Here is a 23,642-nt window from a genome sequence, read left to right as displayed (position 1 = left end):
TTTACTGTTTATTGAAAACAAATGTTATTAACAATAAAATTATTATATAGTTTGTGCTAGAAATGTGGAATATAATAAACACATATGGAAAAACCAGAGCAGCAGACTAATTAAACAAGGCAACTGACTTATGGTATTTGGTAGTTCATAACATGCAGGTGGGCCAGTCAGAAAGGGCTCCAAGTCAATGCATCTTATGTGGAACTAGAAAAATTGATAGAGCCTAATAATGAAACAGATTTAAAAATGTAGCTCTGTGTAGGCGGGATGACGGACAAAGAAACGGGAAACAAAAACTGTACTCACACTGTTTGTTTTCTTCTCTTTCTTCGTAAATGCCCAGTTAAGTCGATTTTTTAAAATTTTTGGTGTCCTATCTCAAACCGTCGATGGAAAAGGGGGGGGGGGGTGCCACTATCTAGTATTACCCTGGTTCAGAAATATTGTAGATATGGGACTGATACATAGAGCAGACTGAGTTGTAATGTGGAGGTGGGTAGTCTCCACGCAACCCGTGTTTACGTGTAGTGATTTTGCTGTTTTCTCTTCGATTATTTGTCACACGTCAAACAAAAATAAAACTGATTTCTGTGGTGGGGAGCTATGAAGTGAGTTAAAATACATTCACATAATTACGGAAGGCTAAAATCTGTTGTTAGTTACAGATTTCATTTTATTTCCACCTTTCTGTCAGGCAAGCATTAATTGCCCTGCAGAACAATGAAGTAATTTCTGTCAGTTTGCTAAAGAAATTTGGGTTTTATTAACTTTTTTCGCTGAGGCAGTCAATTTATTTGAAACTAAGTGTTAAATTCTACACTATTGGATAGTTTCAACTGTTTGCTGCTTTGCAGTGCATGTTAACATCTTCTAGTGCGTATAGCATTATGTCATAATAAAGAACCGAACATGAGATAATACAGTACTGGTACTCCAAGAAAGTTTGCATCTGAATCTGGACTTACGAATAAGCACTTATGCCAAATTTTGGATTTTAGTATGGTTCACGAAATTCTGATGCTCTTGAAGTATCCTCTGATATCTTGTTTCTTTTATGAAATAATGTAAGATATTTTAATGTTTTACTTGTATGAACATACAGGCTTCCTGCGTCATCGTAACTGCGCAAGTGCGATGATGCATGCTATCTGGCCCGCTCTGGCAACTGCTGAAACGAACCTATTTCCACAGTTCGTGGGAAAATATTTCGAATGGTTGTTTGAAGAGCGTTACTTTCAAAGCAAGTTTCCTTTTACGCAAAACGAACTATGAGCGAGAATGTACGGTGAATTTCTTAAATCACAGATCATTTGACTCCCATTTAAAAATCAACTTGTTTAGGACGACTGTTTAGTAGAATTTCGAGCCCAGATGATAAGACATTTATGTCGTTATTAAAAATTTTACTGCCACATTTGTGTGATGTATCTTAAGGTGTAACATGGGCAAAGAATATCAATATTATATATGAAAGCTTAGCTTCTCTTGCAGCTTATTAATCTTGGAGACCAATATCATATACGAAAGCTTTGCTTTTCTTGTAGCAACACTATGTATATTAATTTAAACCATTAACATTTCCTGTTTTTGTGTGATCGCGCTACTCAATAGTGATGTTGCTGCTATTGGCTGAGTATGTCAGGTGTCCTCTGCTATGAATGAATGTCCGCTGTCATCGGCTGGCGAGGTCACGACTTGAGCTGTGTCTGGCTTACAGAATTGGATTGCAATCTCGATTTCGATGCTTCGGAAAGTAACACACAGTTTTTGGTGGAATTCGAATTTATACTTTCGCAGTATGAAAACATGCAGTGTACATGTTGCCGCACAACACAGATACTCCCTGCCCCAGTTTCATTCCGAAAGTGCTGGGAAACTCTACACTCATGTATAAAACCATAATGATTCAATGGATTGATAAGTTTTACAGTTCTGAGGAAAAGTATACTGTCCCTTAATACTGAAAAAGTGTATTTTCATCCAGGAGAAAGTGTATTTTTAACCGGGAGATCAGGGAAAAATCCAGGAATTTTTTTTCCTTGTCCCCATATAGACTCTGTAAATGTATATGTAATATTAGCTGACATGCTAGTGAGCACTCAGCTTGTGTTACATATACATCTAGAATTGCTCCTATCCTGTCATCCACAGTGCACTTGGATATCTGATTATGGAAATAAATCTGAAACATGTCACATGAGAAATTTGATTATTAATGTCATTTTTTGACAGGCTGTGAGACTTCACTGAAGTGTCCTATTCAGCTCCAATAAAGTACAACAGGATAATACAACCATGGTTGCCTGTCTCCTACAAGTTTTTATGTCTCATCTATATTAACAATACCTTAATAGGTGCAGTCATGTGGTCAATATATTGATGGTTCAACATTATTATTGAATGTGTCAGGCGCCTTTAGATTGCTGTATCTCAGAGCTCCAAGTGGCTTCAACAAAATAAGCGATGTGTAAAAGAATGTCTTTGGTTAGTAGTATCTTTGGATGATGTGATCATATGGTTGTTGGGTTGGGTTGGGTTGTTGTTGGGGAGGAGACCAGACAGCGAGATCATTGGTCTCATCGGATTAGTGAAGGACTGGGAAGGAAGTCGGCCACGCCATTTCAAAGGAACCATCAGGGCATTTGCCTGGAGCGATTTAGGGAAATCACAGAAAACCAAAATCAGGATGGCCGGATGCGGTATTGCACCGTCGTCCTCCCGAAATACAAGTCCAGTGTGCTAAGCATTGCGCCACCTCACTCGGTATGGTTGTTAAATTTAAACTTTGTTGTTCAGTGTTGTTGCGACACTTTTGGCTTGAAATATGTTACTATGGAAATTTAATGTTACACAATTGGTAGACATAGATTGTAGTGTGTATGAGGATTTCAAAATTCGGAAAATAGTCGTTGGAGCGTGCCTGTTAGTAATGTAACTTTTTCAGTGAAAATTATTAGACTTTATAAGCTTTAGAATGTTAAATATTATCATAATTGTACGAGCTACAGTGCGCAAGATTAAATTAAAGCAAGTTAAACCTAAAAAGAGAGAAAGTTCAGTTTAACCAATTCTGCAGCTGAAATCGCAGCCAGGATTTCAGGGTTGGGTCCACTTCCACGTACTAACCATTCCACGCCATTTGTGTTTGTGAAAGGATTATAAAGCCACTTGATCTACCGGGGGTGGGGGGTGCAATCTTCGTCTTTAGTGAGGGAAGAAAGAGATAGTAAATTCGTATTTCATTGTGTGAAGTGAAGACTACATTGGAGGCCATTAACCTACTTTCTTTGCTAAATCATTGACATCTGAACTTGGCCACCATGGTTATTTTTTGTCTTATCGTTTTAATATATTTTTAATTTCTGTTAATGGTACAGGAACAACAGCATGAAATTGACAGACTGCATTTACAGTTATCCAATTTAGAAAATGAGAATGAAGGAATACAGAATGTTATTACATCTCTGGAGGTGGAAAATGAGGAGCAAGATAAACTGCAAGCAAGCACTGAGAAGGTACATGAGACAAAACTACCTGAACTGAATGAAGAGGTGAGTGCCTGATGTTTCAACCCAGTAGCCTATGTAATGGTACCCTTTTCCAACACTTTCATCACTCTCGAACAAAGTGGTGCAGTGGGTAGCAAACTGGAGTTCGGTCTGGAATGATGATAGTTGATATCTCTGTCCAGCCGTCCAGATTTATAACGAATTTTCAAATGAAAATGTATGAAACATCGTAAGAAACAAACAGGTTGAAATTTGCAAATCATGATATCAAGGAGGTCCTTGTAACTCCATTAGTCTGTGAATGCTTTGTAAATCCAGTAACTCAGTTACCAAAAAGATTTGAATGTGCATAGATTTCTCTAATCTGTCAATAACTAGGCCTCTACTATATAGTTACATATGTAGCAACTTTTTGTATCACTTTAAAATGTTTTTAACAAACTGTTCTTGCTTCTTATGTAAAATTAAACAAAATGGAGTTCGAAGTTTTCATTGCCTACCACCGATATGCTGATTTTAGGTAACATAGTGAGGCATCTGGGAATGCTAATGTGGTGTCATCGCCTTCCCCAAAAATTGCGAGCTGCGCACTGAGCAAGCAAGGTGAAGTTCACCATGTTTTTCAATGTCGGAAGTTCAATACTCAATCGTGGAAAAATCATTAATGGGGTAATACTCTTGTTGGATTGCTTTACGGTGAACAAATTAGGATGGGTTGCTCAACAGTGCACACAGCTGATAGCGTGGCTATTAGAAGCCTGCTATTTTCTCAACTCAGTTAATTACAGGTGGGAGAAAGAAGAACTGCCAAAGGGTATTGACTGAAGGCTGGAGGTTGTGTACTCTACTGACACACGATTAGTGTATGAACTGATTGCGTTGGTTGTGCGCTTTGACATTCAGAACCAGTCAGGTCTATGCTGAGACAGCTGTGAGTATAGCTCTGGTAAAGTTTGACAATGTTGAAATGTGTCGCCAAACTCTTAGGGCCTGGGGAGAGTTGTGACATTGCTTATGATTGTAAAAGTTTTGCTGAAAAATTAGGGTGCACAATATTGGTGGCTTTATCAATCTCCCCTTTCATGTCTCACATGGCTCCACTCTCCATACAAGTAGTGTTGTTTCTGCTTCAATGACCTGCGTAAGTTGTGAATAGTTTTGCTGAGGTAGGTGGAAAATGTAAATGTAAGACAGCTAGATTCTGACTAAAGCAAGTGCTCAGCTCTGTTGAGAGCTATCAGATCTTAGTTCACATAGCACCGAAAACATAGAGCAGTGGCAGTAAGACTATTATCACCCCATTCTACGCATAAAATATAGCCTCTTGCTTTAAATTCGTGTGACCGTTCACAACAGATGATCCTGAAGAAATAGAAATATGGTGCGAAAATGACCCAGGTCAAGTAGGAACATTTGTTATTGCGCAGTTCTTTGGTGTGGCCTAATTGAGAGCAGTAACAATGGAAATAGCTCTAAAAGGCTTCAAAAAAATGGGACACTTCACATGTAACAGGCATGTGGCTGAGACAGTGACTTTGCAGTACACTGGGAGTTTTGACTCTGAATGCATATTCTGTAGAGGTTGTTTGTCTAAAGGCTAACATGTAGAAATGTGACAGTGCATCGAATGCTGTCCTTGTTCTTCAGAAGAAAGTTAACTCAAAAAAGAGCATTTATGTATCCTGAGTGCACTTCTTTTGTACAACAAATGCAGGAAATGTTGGAGAGCGGCTAAGGAAGAGAGTATTATTACTTCAGGGCTAATCTGGTGTTACATTGATTGATATTGTTTTTTCTGATTGTCCCATATTAGGACACTATTTATATTCAAATTGATTTGTTTCAGTGTTTCCAAATTAAAAGTACAGTTGTATCAAATGTTGCTGTATAGAGTGGAGTAACGTGGGATGGAGTAGCCGGCCACTGTAGACGAGCGGTTCTAGGCGCTTCAGTCCAGAACTGCGCTGCTGCTGCGGTCGCAGGTTCAAGTCCTGCCTTGGGCGTGTGTGTATGTGTGTGTGTGTGTGTGTGTGTGTGTGTGTGTGTGTGTGTGTGTGTGTGTGTGATGTCCTTATGTTAGTTAGGTTTAAGAAGTTCTAACTCTAGGAGACTGATGACCTCAGATGTTAACTCCCAGAGTGCTTCGAACCATTTTAACCATTTGGGATGGGGTAAGATTTACACCAGGGTTTAGGCTAACATGAGAGCCACCCACATTGGCATCAGTTATCTCCCTCATTTGATGAAACATGGAGGCAGTCAGCCTCTGGAAATATCTCATCATCAGCAAGACTTGCACATGTATCCAGCACTAGTTCCAGGGGCTAGTATTGGCAAGTGGAAGTTAATTTTCACCCACAAGTTTTCAGTGGGAGTGAAGTGCGGTGCTCAAACAAGGTAGTCGATCAGGTCAATGTCAGCCTGTTGTGCAAACCATTGCTGGACGATCTGACTTCTATGAACTTACCGGAGTTGGATCACTGCTTTGGGACAGCACACTGAAACCATCATACTATATAATTTCCAGGATGCCCTCTCTCCTGGCCTGTGTATGCACAGACATCCTGTCAGGAAAACTTTCATATAGCACTCTGTGGCGCAGTGTGTTATGTTTGACATACCTAGACCATATTCATGTTACGATTGCGGCACATAAGCAAACAATACTGTCCAAAATAGAGCGAGGTTGTTGGGTGTCTGTAAAAGTTGCAGACAACCTTTTGCTCCCTGTATTTTATCCTGTTTACCTTTACAATTTCAAAGAATGTTTTCTAGTCAACGTTGTCAAAACATGTTTACTCTCCCAAGCTGAGTACTGGAGAACCACAGTTCTATTGCTCAACACTTGTAGCTACTGGTACTGCTATTAATCCCATCAAGATAACTTCGTAACTTAGACCTGCTATCAAAATGCCCTATTTTTTTCCTTTATTTCAGTTACAGTAGTTTCACTTACCCAGTTAAAATTTTATGTTGTGTAATTACAGTTGTTTCATTTACCTATTCAGTCTCACTTGGTATGTAATATCTGTTTGTGATACAGGACATTTCAAGGACAATATTATCTTGTTCAGTCACCCCCTAGGAACATTAATTTATGTAAAGAGATCTGCTGCAGTTGTACTAAAGATTTATTCAAATGACGGCCAGTTTTGGGATGTTTAAATCCCATGTCAGTTGTATAAAACCAACATACATATTAAGTTATATCGTGCACCTGCTGGTAACTTTAATTTATTCATAAACGACCTTGAAGCTGTACTGGCCTATTTAACAATAAAAAATGAAGAAATAGTGGTTGCTGGTGACTTCAATGTAGATTTCCTTAGACTCTCCCAATAAGAACTTATTTGAGTTAGTAACACTACCATTCAACTTAATTCCCACTATAAAGTTGCCCACCAGGGCAGCCAATTGCTCACAAACAGCCATTGATAATATCTTCATAGAAAAGTCCAATGAACAAAATTATATTACAAAACCAATAGTCAATGGTCTCTTGGGCCATGACATGCAGTTCCTTCGTTAAATGTTAATACTGAACAGGATATAAAATCTGTTAAATCTGAGCTCAAGAGGGTAATGGATAAGCCAAAAGTTGATTATTTTAGGACACTCCTCAGAGACATTCACTTGAGTGATGTTTACAGCGCTCATGGTGTGAATGAAACATATAACACTTTTGCTAATAAAGTGCTTACCTTATTGGAACACTGTTTTACCCCAAAAACTAACCAAGGTTGAGTAAAGTCTACAAAGAAGCCATGGATTACTCAAGGAATAGAGGTATCTTGTAAAACAAAAAGAAAACTATATGTCAATCCGAAACAGTTCTAATGTCATGATATAGCACATTACAAGAAATAGTGCAAAATATTAAAGACTGTAATACGGACATCAAAGCAAATATATTACAAGGAAAAGATAGTCATATGCGATAACAAAATAAAGACAATATGGGATATAGTGAAAGAGGAGACTGGTAGAACCAGACATGAAGAGGGCCGAATAGCATTAAGAGTAAATGATACATAGGTGACAGATGTTTATAGTGTTGCAGAACTTTTTAACAAACATTCCATAATTGTTACTGGAAGGATGGGGTTGTCAGTTTCTGTAGATGCTGCTATGGAATACCTCAGACCAGACATTTCAAGTAACTTCCATAATATGAATTTGACCCTCACTACCCCAGCAGAAGTAATGCCCATCATAAAGTCTTAAAATAAAAAATCTAGTGTTTATAATGAAATATCAACAAAGTTAATTAAAGAATGTGATTCTGAGTTAAGTATCGTATTAAGCTATCTGTGGAACCAGTCGTTACTCAGTGGAATGTTTCCTGAATGATTGAAATGCACTGAAGTTAAGCCACTGTTTAAGAAGGGATATAAGGAAATAGCATCAAATTTCCGCGCAATTTCACTTTTGCCAGCATTCTGAAAAATTTTAGAAAAGGTAATGTACAATTGGCTTTGTAACCATCTTGTCACAAATAACATACTGTCAAAGTAGCAGTTTGGATTTCTAAATCGTTCTGGTATTGAGAAGGCTATCTACACTTACAGTGAAAATGTAGTTAATTCATTAGACAAAAAAGTAGCAGGCAACTGGTATATTTTGTGATCTGTCAAAGGCATTTCACCGTGTAAATCACAATATCCTTTTAAATAAATTAGAATATTATGGTGTAACAGGAAATGATGCAAAATGGTTCAAATCTTATATCGCTGGCAGGAAAGATACTTGTATTAAGCTATCAGGCATCATCCAACTGGGAGCCAATTACATATGGGGTCCCACAAGGTTCCATCTTAGGAGTGCCTTTACTACTTTTTCTTGTGTATGTCAGTGACCTTTCATCAATAACATTCCCAGATGCCAAGTTTGTTTTGTTTGCCAATGATACAAACATTGCAATAAATAGCAAATCAAGTGTAGTCTTAGAAAGATCGGCTAATAAAACATTTGTGGACATTAATCACTGGTTCCTAGCCAATTCTTTGTCGCTAAACTTTAAAAAAGCAAACTACATGCAGTTCAAAACTTGTAAGGGGTGTCCCCCGAGTATATGTGTAACGTACCATGACAAACAGATAGAAGAAGTGGACACTGTTAAATTCTTGGGATTACAGCTTAAATTTATCATCAACTGGGAGGAGCGCACCACAGAAGTGCTGAAGCGTCTTAACAAATCCCTATTTGCAATGCGATTTGTCAGACATAGGGAATATAAAAATGAAAAACTTGGCATACTATGCTTACTTTCATTCCATAATGTCATATGGTATTATTTTTTGGGGTAATTCATCAAGCCAAGTTAAAGTTTTCTGGTCACAAAAACGTGCAGTAAGAGTTATATGTGGTGTGAACTCAAGACCATCCTACAGAAGCCTGTTTAGGGAACCAGGGATATTAACTACTGCTTCCAAATATATTTATTCCTTAATGAAATTTGTCATTAAAAATATATCACTTTTTCAATCCAATAGCGCAATTCATGGAATCAGTACTAGAAATAATAATAATCTTCATAGTCATTTAAAATCACTTTCTGCTGTACAAAAAGGTGTACATTATTCAGGAACACACATTTTCAATAACTTGCCAGGAGCTACAAAAAGCTTAACAACCAATGAAATTCAGTTTAAGAGAAGCCTAAAGGATTTATTGATGGCCAACTCATTTGTGTGTGTGTGTGTGTGTGTGTGTGTGTGTGTGTGTGTGTGTGTGTGTGTACACCACAATCTAACTTCTGCACCATTTCAGTGTAGTAATGTGTTAATTGTAAGTAAGTATTGTGGTCCAGAATGAGATTTTCACTCTGCAGCGGAGTGTGCGCTGATATGAAACTTCCTGGCAGATTAAAACTGTGCGCCCGACTGTGACTCGAATTTGGGAAGGTCCTGAGTTCGAGTCTCGGTCGGGCACACAGTTTTAATCTGCCAGGAAGTTTCAAGTATTGTGGTGGTTCTATTAAATGTTCGTTACCTTACAAATAATAAAAACTTTCTTAAATTTTGAATTCAGTGCATTAATGCAATCTTCGTAAATGAGTGTTTGTTAAATGGTTCTTTCATATAGTGTTCATTAAAAAAAATTACGATCATTCCACTTGGGGCCTGTGGAAGGTTCATTAACTTATCTGTTTCAGTTGTAAATATTTGTCACCTATTATTGTTTTTCTGACGTGTTCTACATCCTGGAGGACCTCCTCAGTATGGATCAATTGGAATGAAAATAAATCTAATCTAATAAAACCTGTTGATAAGATGTCAGATTGTTTCAATGAATTCTTCTTAAATGGAATGATGTAAGATGAAGGTATAGCATCCATCAAGAAAATGTAAATCACATAAAGTTGGATACAACCTGAACACATCTTTGAAACAGTTTGAAAAATCACTCAAAGGGACGTGGAAAATGAAATTTTGTCTTTAAAAAAACCAAACCTCATCTGGGTTGGATGAGTAGACAAGGGCAGAAAGGTCACAGGAATAATTTATCTTACAACAGCTTTAGATTCATGAAATACTCCTTACTTCTACGCATATTTCATGTATACAGAATCTCACACACTGCTTTATTATATGTTCACCTCACAACAGATAGGAAACAAAGAGTAATTATAACTTCAAATTCATGAAATTAAGTCTCAAACTGGAAAATAATGGGCCAAGGAGCCCTGCAGGGTTCTATATTGGGTCCGTCCATATTCCTTTTCTACATAAATGACCTACCATTTTGTACTGGTGCTCATTAAGTTTTATTTGTTGACGATACATCAGCCCTAGTTGAAAATGAGGCGCCTGAAAGAACTCCGGAAAGTGTTGTAAATACTGTAGAGAAAATTAAATCCCAATTCCATCAAAGTGGACTGAATGTAAATGTAACTGAAATCAAAATGTTGCAGTTTGAACCTAAATCATTAGAACGAAACAAAATAAATTTAGCTAGCAATGATCTTAATATCACAGAAGTAAATGTCATTTCAAAAGGTGAAAAATTGCTTTATTATTCAAATTTTTCATGTGATGCAATTTCGGATTTATTTCCTTCACCATGAATCGAAGTGCAAATACGGTCACAAGATGCTGGGGTAACTAAATGCATATGTAATATTAGCTGATACACTAGTGAGTACTCAGCTTGTGGTACATATACATCTAGAATCGCTCCTGTCCTGTCACCCACTGTGCACTTGGATATCCGATTATCGAAATAAATCTGAAACATGTCACATGAGAAATTTGATTATTAATGTCATTTGTTGACAGGCTGAGAGACTTTGCTAAAGTGTCCTATTTAGCTCCAAATAGTACAGTAGGATATGACCATGGTTGCCTGCCTCCTACAAGTTTATATGTCTCATCTATATTAACAATATCTTCACTTAGCACTGTCAAGCAGTCTATATATTGATGGTTCAACATTATTATTGAATGTGTCGGGGCACGTTCAGATTGCCGTATCTCAGAGCTCCAAGTGGCTCTAATGATACCAATGATGTTCAAAAGAATGCCTTTGGTTAGTAATATCTTTGGATGATATGATGATATGGTTGTTAAGTTTGAACTTTGTTGTTAACTGTTGTGGGGACATTTAATTCATAGCAGAAAATGGAGGTAAATTTTTGTTTCATGTGAATTGCTTCGGAAGACCTTAGAGAATAATTTGGCTTGAAATATGTTACTATGGAAATTTAATGTTACACAATTGGCAGATGTAGTTTGTAGTGTGTATAAGGATCTCAAAATTCAGAAAATAGTCATTGGAACTTGCCTGTTAGTAATGTAACTTTATCAATGAAAATTATTAGACTTTATAAGCTTTAGAATGTTAAATATTACCATAATTGTACAAGGTACTGTAAGTGGGATTAAATTGAAGCAAGTTAAACCTAAAGAGAGTGAGAAAGTTTAATTTTACCAATTCTGCAGCTGTCACCTCAGCCAGGAGGCTTAGGGTTGGGTCCGCTTCCACGTGCTAACCATTTCATGCCATGTGAGTTTGTGAAAGGCTTATATAGCCACTTGATTTTTCGAGGGTGGGTGGGTGGAGCCTACGCCTTTCGTGGGGGAAGAAATATTTAATATATTCCTATTTCACTGTGTGAAGTGAATGCTACATTGAAGGCCATTAACCTACTTTCTTTGCAAAATCTTTGACATTTGAACTCAACCATCTTATTTTGTATGTTGTTGTTTCAGTATATTTTTAATTTCTGTTAACGGTACAGGAACAACAGCATGAAATTGACAGACTACGTTTACAGTTATCCAATCTAGAAAATGAGAATGAAGGAATACAGAATGTTATTACATCTCTGGAGGTGGAAAATGAGGGGCAAGATAAACTGCAAGTAAGCACTGAGAAGGTTCACGGGACAGAACTAACTGAACTGAATGAAGAGGTGAGTGCCTGATGTTTCAACCCAGTAGCCTACGTAATGGTACTCTTTTCCAAAACTTTTATCACTGGGTAGCACACTGGAGTTCAGTCTGGAATGATGATACATGATATCCCTGTCCTGGCGTCCAAATTTATAATGAATTTTCAATTGAAAAGGTAAGAAACATCATAAGAACCAAACAGGTTGAAATTTGCATATTGATGGTATCAAGGAGATCCTCATAACTCCTCTAGTCTGTGATAGCTTTGTAAATCCAGTAATTCAGTTACCAAAAAGATTTGAATGTACATAGATTTCTCTAATCTGTCAATAACTAGGCCTCTACTATATAGTTACATATGTAGCAACTTTTTGTATCACTTTAAAATGTTTTTAACAAACTGTTCTTGCTTCTTATGTAAAATTAAACAAAATGGAGTTTGAGGTTTTCATTGCCTACCATCAAATGCTGCTTTTAGGTAATGTAGTGAGGTATCTGGTAATGCTAATGTGCTGTCATCATCTTCCCCAAAAATTGCGAGCTGCGCACTGAGCAAGCAAGGTGAAGTTCCCCATGTTTTTCAATGTCGGAAGTCCAATACTCAATCGTGGAAAAATCATTAATGGGGTAATACTCTTGTTGGATTGCTTTACGGTGAACAAATTAGGATGGGTTGCTCAACAGTGCACACTGCTGACAGTGTGACTATTAGAAGCCTGCTATTTTCTCAACTCAGTTAATTACAGGTGGGAGAAAGAAGAACTGCCAAAGGGTATTGACTGAAGGCTGGAGGTTGTGTACTCTACTGACACACGATTAGTGTATGAACTGATTGCGTTGGTTGTGCGCTTTGACATTCAGAACCAGGTAGGTGTATGCTGAGACAGCTGTGAGTATAGCTCTGGTAAAGTTTGACAATGTTGAAATGTGTCGCCAAACTCTTAGGGCCTGGGGAGTGTTTTGACATTGATTATGATTGTAAAAGTTTTGCTGAAAAATTAGGGTGCATAATATTGGTGGCTTTATCAATCTCCCTTTTCATGTCTCGCATGGCTCCAATCTCCATACAAGTAGTGTTGTTTCTGTTTCAATGACGTGTGTAAGTTGTGAATAGTTTTGCTGAGGTAGGTGGAAAATGTAAATGTAAGACAGCTAGATTCTGACTAAATCAAGTGCTCAGCTCTGTTGAGAGCTATCAGATCTTAGTTCACATAGCACCGTAAACATAGAGCAGTGGCAGTAAGACTATTATCACCCCATTCTACACATAAAATATAGCCTCTTGCGTTAAATTTATGTCACTCTTTACAACAGATAATCTCCAAGAAATAGAAATATGGTGTTAAAATGACCCAAGTCAAGTAGGAACATTTGTTATTGCACAGTTCTTTGGTGTGGCCTATTTGAGAGCAGTAACAATGGAAAATGCTCTAAAAGGCTTCTGAAAAACGGGACTCTTCACATGTAACAGTCATGTGGTTGAATGGTTCAAATGGCTCTGAGCGCTATGGGACTTAACTTCTGAGGTCATCAGTCCCCTAGAACTTAGAACTACTTAAACGTAACTAACCTAAGGATATCACACACACCAATGGCCGTGGCAGGATTCGAACCTGCGACCGTAGCGGTCGCGCGGTTCCAGACTGTAGCGCCTAGAACTGCTCAGCCACCCTGAGTGGCGGGCATGTGATTGAGACAGTGACTTTGCAATACACAGGGAGTTTAACTCTGAATGCATTTTCTGCAGTGGTTGTTTGTCTAAAGACTAACATGTAGAAATGGAACAGAGGATGGGATGCTGTCGATGGGCTTCAGAACAAAGTTAACTCTAAAGAAAGCTTTTATGTATCCTGAGTGCATTTCTTTTGCACAACAAATGCAGGAAATATTGGAGGGAGAATAAGAAAGAGAGTCTGCCCTACTGTTTTTTGCAGATATGTTGTATTATATTTTTTCCCTCCTCTCCTTTCTAGTATGTTACATTTTATACACCTGAAGATGGGATTCGTTACTTCAGGGTTAATCTGGTGTTACATTGATTGATATTGTTTTTTCTGATTGTCCCATATTAGGACTCTATTTATTTTCAAATTGATTTGTTTCAATGTTTCCAAATTTACATTTATCAAGTTTTCAGTAGCATGAATTCAGTAAATAAAATGTAAAGTACAATGATGTCCTGTAAATTTCCTATTAACAAGTGTACAGTTGCATCAAATGTTGTCTTATAGAGTAATGTGGGATGGGGTAAGTTAAACATCAGGGATTAGGCTAGTATGAGAGCCACCCACATTGGCATCAGTTATCTGCCTCATTTGATGAGACATGGAGGCAGTCAGCCTCTGGAAATATCTCATCATCAGCTAGACTTGCACATGTATCCAGCACTAGATCCAGGGGCTAGTATTGGCAAGTGGAAGTTAATTTTCACCCACAGGTTTTCAGTGGGAGTGAAGTGCGGTGCTCAAACAAGGTAGTCGATCAGGTCAATGTCAGCCTGTTGCGCAAACCATTGCTGGACGATCTGACTTCCATGAACTTACCGGAGTTGGATCACTGCATTTGGACAGCACACTGAAACCATCATACTATATAATTTCCAGGATGCCCTCTCTCCTGGCCTGTGTATGCACAGACATCCTGTCAGGAAAACTTTCATATACCAGTCTGTGGCGCAGTGTGTTATGTTTGGCATACGTAGACCATATTCATGTTACGATTACGGCACATAAGCAAACAATACTGTCCAACATAGAGCGAGGTTGTTGGGTGTCTGTAAAAGTTGCAGACAACTTTTTGCTCCCTGTATTTTATCCTATTTACCTTTACAATTTCAAAGAATGTTTTCTAGTCAACGTTGTCAAAACATGTTTACTCTCCCAAGCTGAGTACTGGAGAACCGCAGTTCTATTGCTCAACACTTGTAGCTACTGGTACTGCTATTAATCCCATCAAGATAACTTCGTAACTTAGGCCTACTATCAAAATGCCCTATTTTTTTCCTTTATTTCAGTTACAGTAGTTTCACTTACCCAGTTAAAATTTTATGTTGTGTAATTACAGTTGTTTCATTTACCTATTCAGTCTCACTTGGTATGTAATATCTGTTTGTGATACAGGGCATTTTAAGGACAATATTATCTTGTTCAGTCGCCCCCTAGGAACATTAATTTATGTAAAGAGATCTGCTGCAGTTGTACTAAAGATTTATTCAAACGACTGCCAGTTTTGGGATGTTTAAATCCCATGTCAATTGTATAAAACCAACATACAAAGAGGAAGAAGGAAGAAATATAATAAACATATCTGGAAGAACCAGAAGAGCAGGCTAATTAAACAAAACGACTCACTTATGGTATTTGGTAATGCGTAACATGCAGTCAGGTCAGTTCGAAAGCATTCAAAATCACAGAATCAAGAGAGGATCTAGAGAAAAGAAGTTGTAATAATTAAACAGATCTAAGAATGTAGCTCTGGGTGGGTGGGATGAAGGAGAAACGAACACTGTACTCACACAGTTTGTTTTGGTTTCTCTCTCTTTCTTCCTACCTGTCCAGTTACAACATTCTTAAGTCCATTTCACTATTAGGCCCTCTTCTTTTTTCTAGTTCTGCCTAAAATGCAGTGATACATAGAAGTGAGTCACCTTATTTCATTAGTCTGCCCTTCTGGTTTTTCTGGATATGTTGTATTATATTTCTTCCCTCCTCTCCTTTCTAGTATGTTAAAGTTTTATACACCTGAAGATGGGATTCTAACATCCCAAAACCATTTGTGGTTCGAATAAATGATTCGTGCAACTGAAGAGGATGTCTTTAAATTAATCAATCATGCCTCTCAGTTGAGCTCCCAAAAACAGATAAATTAAAGCCTCCAGAATTGTATATCATACGGAATTTCAGCAAAGGAAATACAGATTTATTCACGGTAAACTCAGTACTGTAAGCAGGTTTGCAGAGCACTACAATTCGAGCACCATAAACTAGGGTAAATTATTAAATTGCATTTTATATATATTTGCTGAAACGTTTCCTTGTAGTCCATTAAATTTTGGGGAAGCAGCCGTGCAAATAAAATTTCCTCCACTGATATTTCGGCTGAGTGTCGTCCGGCATCCTCAGAGTGAGTCACAAGACTGACGACAAGATGCCAAGCGTGGCCTTACATGCTCAGCAAGTTTAAAACCAATGGTCTTCAGGAGGTATGTGGACGCCACATTTGTGGTAAGGCCACACGGGATTGATGAATTACATCGATTTCTTCAGCGTTTGAATTCCATCCATGCTAGCATCAAATTTACTATGGAAACAGCAAAAGACATCTGCCTCCCCTCTTTGGATGTTGTCGTTCGCTGTAAAGTTGATGGCACATAGGACATGCCATATATCGGATACCAACAAACACAAATCTGCACCTTCATGCCAGTAGCTGCCGTCACCCTTCACAGACCATAGTCGTCCTTAAGACCTCAGTGAATAAAGCACACTGTATATCTGATAAAGACAATTTGCGAGAAGAGCTCACATACCCCAAGAGCATATTTCAATCCAATGGATTTTCTCCACAGCAAATTCATAGAACATTCAATACAAAACCTAGAATTCAGGTATGTGATGAGGAAGAAGATAGTAATTCCTTCAGATCTAGTGTGTTTTTGCCCTATGTGGGTACTCGTTCCTCGAAGATAGGCTGTATTCTTGAGAAACACTGTGTTAAGGGTGATCTTCCGGTCCCCCACAGAGATTGCATCTTTACTCGGCTCTGTGAAGGACGATTTACAGCTTCATAAGGCGGGCGTGTATCAGATTCCTTGTGGAAACCGTGAGAGGTCATACATAGGTCAAACAACATTCACCGTTCATGAGAGATGTGTGGAGCATCAAAGATACACTCTTATTATAGCCAGACAAGTCAGCTGTGGCTGAACAGTGTATTGATATGGGGCATTCCATGAATTACAGTGATGTGAAGATTTTAACATCCACCTCTTCCTTTTGGGAATGTGTCTTCAAGGAAGCTAATAATTTAATAAACGGAGATAATGGTTTTAATTGGGACAAAGCATGGAATCTGGCTCTTGAGGTAATTAAACTGTAGAGAAGTCGTCATGGTGTCACCGCTGCCGATCATACATTGATAAGTGAATTGAATGTCTGTACGCCTTTGCCACAGGCGGCAAATCTGTAAACGTATTCCTTTCCGCTGACCAGCATCTGTGACCCGCATCCGCAGTACTGCTGTGGTGGAGCATATAAGGCCACGCTTGGCATCTTGTCGTCAATCTTATTATTCACTTTGAGGATGGCCGGATAATACGTGGCTGAAATATCATTGGAGGAAATTTTATTTGCACGGCTGCATGCCCGAAATTTAATGGGCTATTCGTTAAGCTGGGAGAAGTTGAAAATGCACATTTCCCCCTTAGATCGTGGCAAAAAAATGTAAGCAGTACACTTAAATGGATTACACTAGGAATAAAAATTTGCAGTATGGTCAATTGTTCAATCAGAATTAGGAGCCAAGGTTGTAGTCATAAGATTTTGAAAATTAGATTTGAAAATGATACTGAACATTATGTGACAACTGGAATAGAGCTTTTAAGTGTTGCAGGATTTAGGTTAGCATCTCAATTTTGTTGAGCAGAAATGGAGAAAGGAGGAGTTATGACATTCATCAGGAACCATCATAAATTTAAGAAAACAGACATTCATAAATGTTGCCTAGAACAGCATGTGGAAGCATGTGCAACAAAAATAGAATTTCACAAAAAATCCTTGGTAATATTAAGTTATATCGTGCACCTGCTGGTAACTTTAATTTATTCATAAACGACCTTGAAGCTGTACTGGCCTATTTAACAATAAAAAATGAAGAAATAGTGGTTGCTGGTGACTTCAATGTAGATTTCCTTAGACTCTCCCAATAAGAACTTATTTGAGTTAGTAACACTACCATTCAACTTAATTCCCACTATAAAGTTGCCCACCAGGGCAGCCAATTGCTCACAAACAGCCATTGATAATATCTTCATAGAAAAGTCCAATGAACAAAATTATATTACAAAACCAATAGTCAATGGTCTCTCGGGCCATGACATGCAGTTCCTTCGTTAAATGTTAATACTGAACAGGATATAAAATCTGTTAAATCTGAGCTCAAGAGGGTAATGGATAAGCCAAAAGTTGATTATTTTAGGACACTCCTCAGAGACATTCACTTGAGTGATGTTTACAGCGCTCATGGTGTGAATGAAACATATAACACTTTTGCTAATAAAGTGCTTACCTTATTGGAACACTGTTTTACCCCAAAAACTAACCAAGGTTGAGCAAAGTCTACAAAGAAGCCATGGATTACTCAAGGAATAGAGGTATCTTGTAAAACAAAAAGAAAACTATATGTCAATCCGAAACAGTTCTGATGTCATGATATAGCACATTACAAGAAATAGTGCAAAATATTAAAGACTGTAATACGGACATCAAAGCAAATATATTACAAGGAAAAGTAGTCATATGCGATAACAAAATAAAGACAATATGGGATATAGTGAAAGAGGAGACTGGTAGAACCAGACATGAAGAGGGCCGAATAGCATTAAGAGTAAATGATACATAGGTGACAGATGTTTATAGTGTTGCAGAACTTTTTAACAAACATTCCATAACTGTTACTGGAAGGATGGGGTTGTCAGTTTCTGTAGATGCTGCTATGGAATACCTCAGACCAGACATTTCAAGTAACTTCCATAATATGAATTTGACCCTCACTACCCCAGCAGAAGTAATGTCCATCATAAAGTCTTAAAATAAAAAATCTAGTGGTTATGATGAAATATCAACAAAGTTAATTAAAGAATGTGATTCTGAGTTGTTGTTGTTGTTGTTGTTGTTGTTGTTGTTGTTGTGGTCTTCAGTCCTGAGACTGGTTTGATGCAGCTCTCCAAGCTACTCTATCCTGTGCAAGCTGCTTCATCTCCCAGTACGTACTGCAGCCTACATTCTTCTGAACTAGCTTAGTGTATTCATCTCTTGGTCTCCCTCCACGATTTTTACCCTCCATGCTGCCCTCCAGTACTGGTGATCCCTTGATGCCTCAGAACATGTCCTACCAACCGATCCCTTCTTCTAGCCAAGTTGTGCCACAAACTCCTCTTCTCCCCAATCCTATTCAATACCTCCTCATTAGTTATGTGATCTACCCATCTAATCTTCAGCATTCTTCTGTAGCACCACATTTTGAAAGCTTCTATTCTCTTCTTGTCCAAACTATTTATTGTCCATGTTTCACTTCCATACATGACTACACTCCATGCAAATACTTTCAGAAACGACTTCCTGACATTTAAATCTATACTCGACGTTAACAAATTCCTCTTCTTCAGAAACGCTTTCCTTGCCATTGCCAGTCTACATTTTATATCCTCTCTACTTCGACCATCATCAGTTATTTTGCTCCCCAAATAGCAAAACTCCTTTACTACTTTAAGTGTCTCATTTCCTAATCTAATTCCCTCAGCATCACCTGAGTTAATTCGACTACATTCCATTATCCTCGTTTTGTTCTTGTTGATGTTCATCTTATACCCTCCTTTCAAGACACTGTCCATTCTGTTCAACTGCTCTTCCAAGTCCTTTGCTGTCTCTGACAGAATTACAATGTCATCAGCTAACCTCAAAGTTTTTATGTCTTCTCCATGGATTTTAATACCTACTCCGAATTTTTCTTTTGTTTCCTTTACTGCTTGCTCAATATACAGATTGAATAACATCGGGGAGAGGCTACACACTGTCTCACACCCTTCCCAACCACTGCTTCTCATTCATGTCCCTCGACTCTTATAACTGCCTTCTGGTTTCTGTACAAATTGTAAATAGCCTTTCGCTCCCTGTGTTTCACCCCTGCCACCTTCAGAATTTGAAAGAGAGTATTCCAGTCAACATTGTCAAAAGCTTTCTCTAAGTCCACAAATGCGAGAAATGAAGGTTTGCCTTTTCTTAATATAGCTTCTAAGATAAGCCGCAGGGTCAGTATTGCCTCACGTGTTCCAACATTTCTACGGAATCCGAACTGATCTTCCCCGAAGACGGCCTCTACCAGTTTTTCCATTCATCTGTAAAGAATTCGCTTTAGTATTTTGCAGCCGTGGCTTATTAAACTGATAGTTCGGTAATTTTGACATCTGTCAACACCTACTTTCTTTGGGATTAGAATTATTATATTCTTCTTGATGTCTGTGGGTATTTCGCCTGTCTCATACATTTTGCTTACCAGATGGTAGAGATATGTCAGGACTGGCTCTCCCAAGGCTGTCAGTAGTGCTAATGGAATGTTGTCTACTCCCGGAGCCTTGTTTCGACTTAGGTCTTTCAGTGCTCTGTCAAACTCTTCACACAGTATCGTATCTCCCATTTCATCTTCATCTGCAGCCTCTTTCATTTCCATAATATTGTCCTCAAGTACATCGCCCTTGTATAGACCCTCTATATACTCCTTCCACCTTTCTGCTTTTCCTTCTTTGCTTAGAATTGGGTTTCCATCTGAGCTCTTGATATTCATACAAGTGGTTCTCTTTTCTCCAAAGGCCTCTTTAATTTTCTTGTAGGCAGTATCTATCTTACCCCTAGTGAGATAAGCCTCTACATCCTAGCCATCCCTGCTTACCCATTTTGCACTTCCTGTCATTCTCATTTTTGAGACATTTGTATTCCTTTTTGCCTGCTTCATTTACTGCATTTTTATATTTTCTCCTTTCATCAATTAAATTCAATATTTCTTCTGTTACCCAAGGATTTCTACTAGCCCTTGTCTTTTTACCTAACTGATCCTCTGGTGTCTTCACTACTTCATCCCTCAAAGGTACCCATTCTTCTTCTACTGTATTTCTTTCCCCCATTCTTGTCAATTGTTCTCTTATGCTCTCCCTGAAACTCTGTAAAACCTCTGGTTTAGTCACTTTATCCAGGTCCCATCTCCTCAAATTGCCACCTTTTTTTGCAGTTTCTTCAGTTTTAATCTACATTTCATAACCAATAGATTGTGGTCAGAGTCCACATCTGCTCCTGGAAATGTCTTACAATTTAAAACCTGGTTCTTAAATCTCGTGTCTTACCATTATACAGGGCGATTCAAAAAGAATACCACAACTTTAAAAATGTGTATTTAATGAAAGAAACATAATATAACCTTCTGTTATACGTCATTACAAAGAGTATTTGAAAAGGTTTTTTTTTCACTCAAAAACAAGTTCAGAGATGTTCAATATGGCCCCCTCCAGACACTCGAGCAATATCAACCCGATACTCCAACTCGTTCCATACTCTCTGTAGCATATCAGGTGTAACAGTTTGGATAGCTGCTGTTATTTCTCGTTTCAAATCATCAATGGTGGCTGGGAGAGGTGGCCGAAACACCATATCCTTAACATACCCCCATAAGAAAAAATCGCAGGGGGTAAGATCAGGGCTTCTTGGAGGCCAGTGATGAAGTGCTCTGTCACGGGCTGCCTGGCGGCCGATCCATCGCCTCGGGTAGTTGACGTTCAGGTTTCATAACTAACCTTTTTCGTAGGACTCTCCATACAGTTGATTGTGGAATTTGCAGCTCTCTGCTAGCTCTGCGAGTCGATTTTCCTGGGCTGCGAACAAATGCTTGCTGGATGCGTGCTACATTTTCATCACTCGTTCTCGGCCGTCCAGAACTTTTCCCTTTGCACAAACACCCATTCTCTGTAAACTGTTTATACCAATGTTTAATACACCACCTATCAGGAGGTTTAACACCATACTTCGTTCGAAATGCACGCTGAACAACTGTCGTCGATTCACTTCTGCCGTACTCAATAACACAAAAAGCTTTCTGTTGAGCGGTCGCCATCTTAGCATCAACTGACGCTGACGCCTAGTCAACAGCGCCTCAAGCAAACAAATGTACAACTAAATGAAACTTTATAGCTCCCTTAATTCGCCGACAGATAGTGCTTCGCTCTGCCTTTTGTCGTTGCAGAGTTTTAAATTCCTAAAGTTGTGGTATTCTTTTTGAATCACCCTGTATAATCTATATGAAACTTGTCAGTATCTCCAGGTTTCTTCCATGTATACAACCTTCATTTTTGATTCTTGAACCAAGTGTTAGCTATGATTAAGTTATGCTCTTTGCAAAATTCTACTAGGCAGCTTCCTCTTTCATTTCTTACCCCCAGTCCATATTCACCTACTACGTTTCTTTCTCTTCCTTTTCCTACTATCGAATTCCGGTCACCCATGACTATTAAATTTTCGTCTCCCTTCACTATCTGAATAATTTCTTTTCTCATCATACATTTCTTCAATTTCTTCGTCATCTGAAGAGCTAGTTGGCATGTAAACTTGTACTACTGTAGTAGGTGTGGGCTTCGTATCTATCTTGGCCACAATAAAGCGTTCACTATGCTGTTTGTAGTAGCTTACCCGTAGTCTTATTTTTTTATTCATTATTAAACCTACTACTGCATTACCTCTATTTGATTTTGTATTTCTAACCCTGTATTCACCTGACCAGAAGTCTTGTTCCTCCTGCCACCAAACTTCGCTGATTCCCACTATATCTAACTTTAACCTATCCATTTCCATTTTCAAATTTTCTAACCTACCTGCCCGATTAAGGGATCTGACATTCCACGCCCCGATCCGTATAATGCCAGTTTTCTTTCTCCTGATAACGACGTCCTCGTGACTAGTCTCCTCCCGGAGATGCAAATGGGGGACTATTTTACCTCCGGAATATTTTACCCGAGAGGATGCCATCATCATTTAACCATACAGTAAAGCTGCATGCATTCTGAGTTAAGTATCATATTAAGCTATCTGTGTAACCAGTCGTTAATCAGTGGAATGTTTCCTGAATGATTGAAATGCACTGAAGTTAAGCCACTGTTGAAGAAGGGATGTAAGGAAATAGCATCAAATTTCCGCGCAATTTCACTTTTGCCAGCATTCTGAAAAATTTTAGAAAAGGTAATGTACAATTGGATTTGTAACCATCTTATCACAAATAACATACTGTCAAAGTAGCAGTTTGGATTTCTAAATCGTTCTGGTATTGAGAAGGCTATCTACATTTACAGTGAAAATGTAGTTAATTCATTAGACAAAAAAGTAGCAGGCAACTGGTATATTTTGTGATCTGTCAAAGGCATTTCACTGTGTAAATCACAATATCCTTTTAAATAAATTAGAATATTATGGTGTAACAGGAAATGATGCAAAATGGTTCAAATCTTATATCTCTGGCAGGAAAGATACTTGTATTAAGCTATCAGGCATCATCCAACTGGGAGCCAATTACATGTGGGGTCCCACAAGGTTCCATCTTAGGAGTGCCCTTACTACTTTTTCTTGTGTATGTCAATGACCTTTCATCAATAACATTCCCAGATGCCAAGTTTGTTTTGTTTGCCAATGATACAAACATTGCAATAAATAGCAAATCAAGTGTAGTCTTAGAAAGATTGGCTAATAAAACATTTGTGGACATTAATCACTGGTTCCTAGCCAATTCTTTGTCGCTAAACTTTAAAAAAGCAAACTACATGCAGTTCAAAACTTGTAAGGGGTGTCCCCCGAGTATATGTGTAACGTACCATGACAAACAGATAGAATAAGTGGACACTGTTAAATTCTTGGGATTACAGCTTAAATTTATTATCAACTAGGAGGAGCACACCACAGAAGTGCTGAAGCGTCTTAACAAATCCCTATTT

The 23,642-nt window shown here is 38.2% G+C and overlaps 1 protein-coding gene across 4 annotated transcripts in view; it reads left to right on the top strand.

Annotated features, from left to right (window-relative positions):
• The window catches only part of LOC126416477 (myosin-2 heavy chain-like), a 123,907-nt gene that overhangs the window by 21,566 nt on the left and 78,699 nt on the right, over window positions 1-23,642 (top strand). Inside the window, exons 3-4 of one of the 4 annotated variants that reach the window (XM_050084213.1) lie at window positions 3,378-3,551; window positions 11,785-11,922. In XM_050084213.1, the coding sequence (XP_049940170.1) occupies window positions 3,378-3,551; window positions 11,785-11,922 (312 nt within the window). Of the gene's footprint in view, window positions 1-3,377; window positions 3,552-11,748; window positions 11,923-23,642 lie in introns of all 4 variants that reach the window. The other 3 variants (XM_050084212.1, XM_050084215.1, XM_050084214.1) reach the window with 3 other exon arrangements.

This window comes from Schistocerca serialis, chromosome 8 (assembly GCF_023864345.2).
Source record: "Schistocerca serialis cubense isolate TAMUIC-IGC-003099 chromosome 8, iqSchSeri2.2, whole genome shotgun sequence".
Classification (NCBI taxonomy): domain Eukaryota; kingdom Metazoa; phylum Arthropoda; class Insecta; order Orthoptera; family Acrididae; genus Schistocerca; species Schistocerca serialis.
The sequence above is the reverse complement of the archived record's forward strand: the minus strand, read 5'-3'. Positions and strand labels throughout refer to the sequence as shown.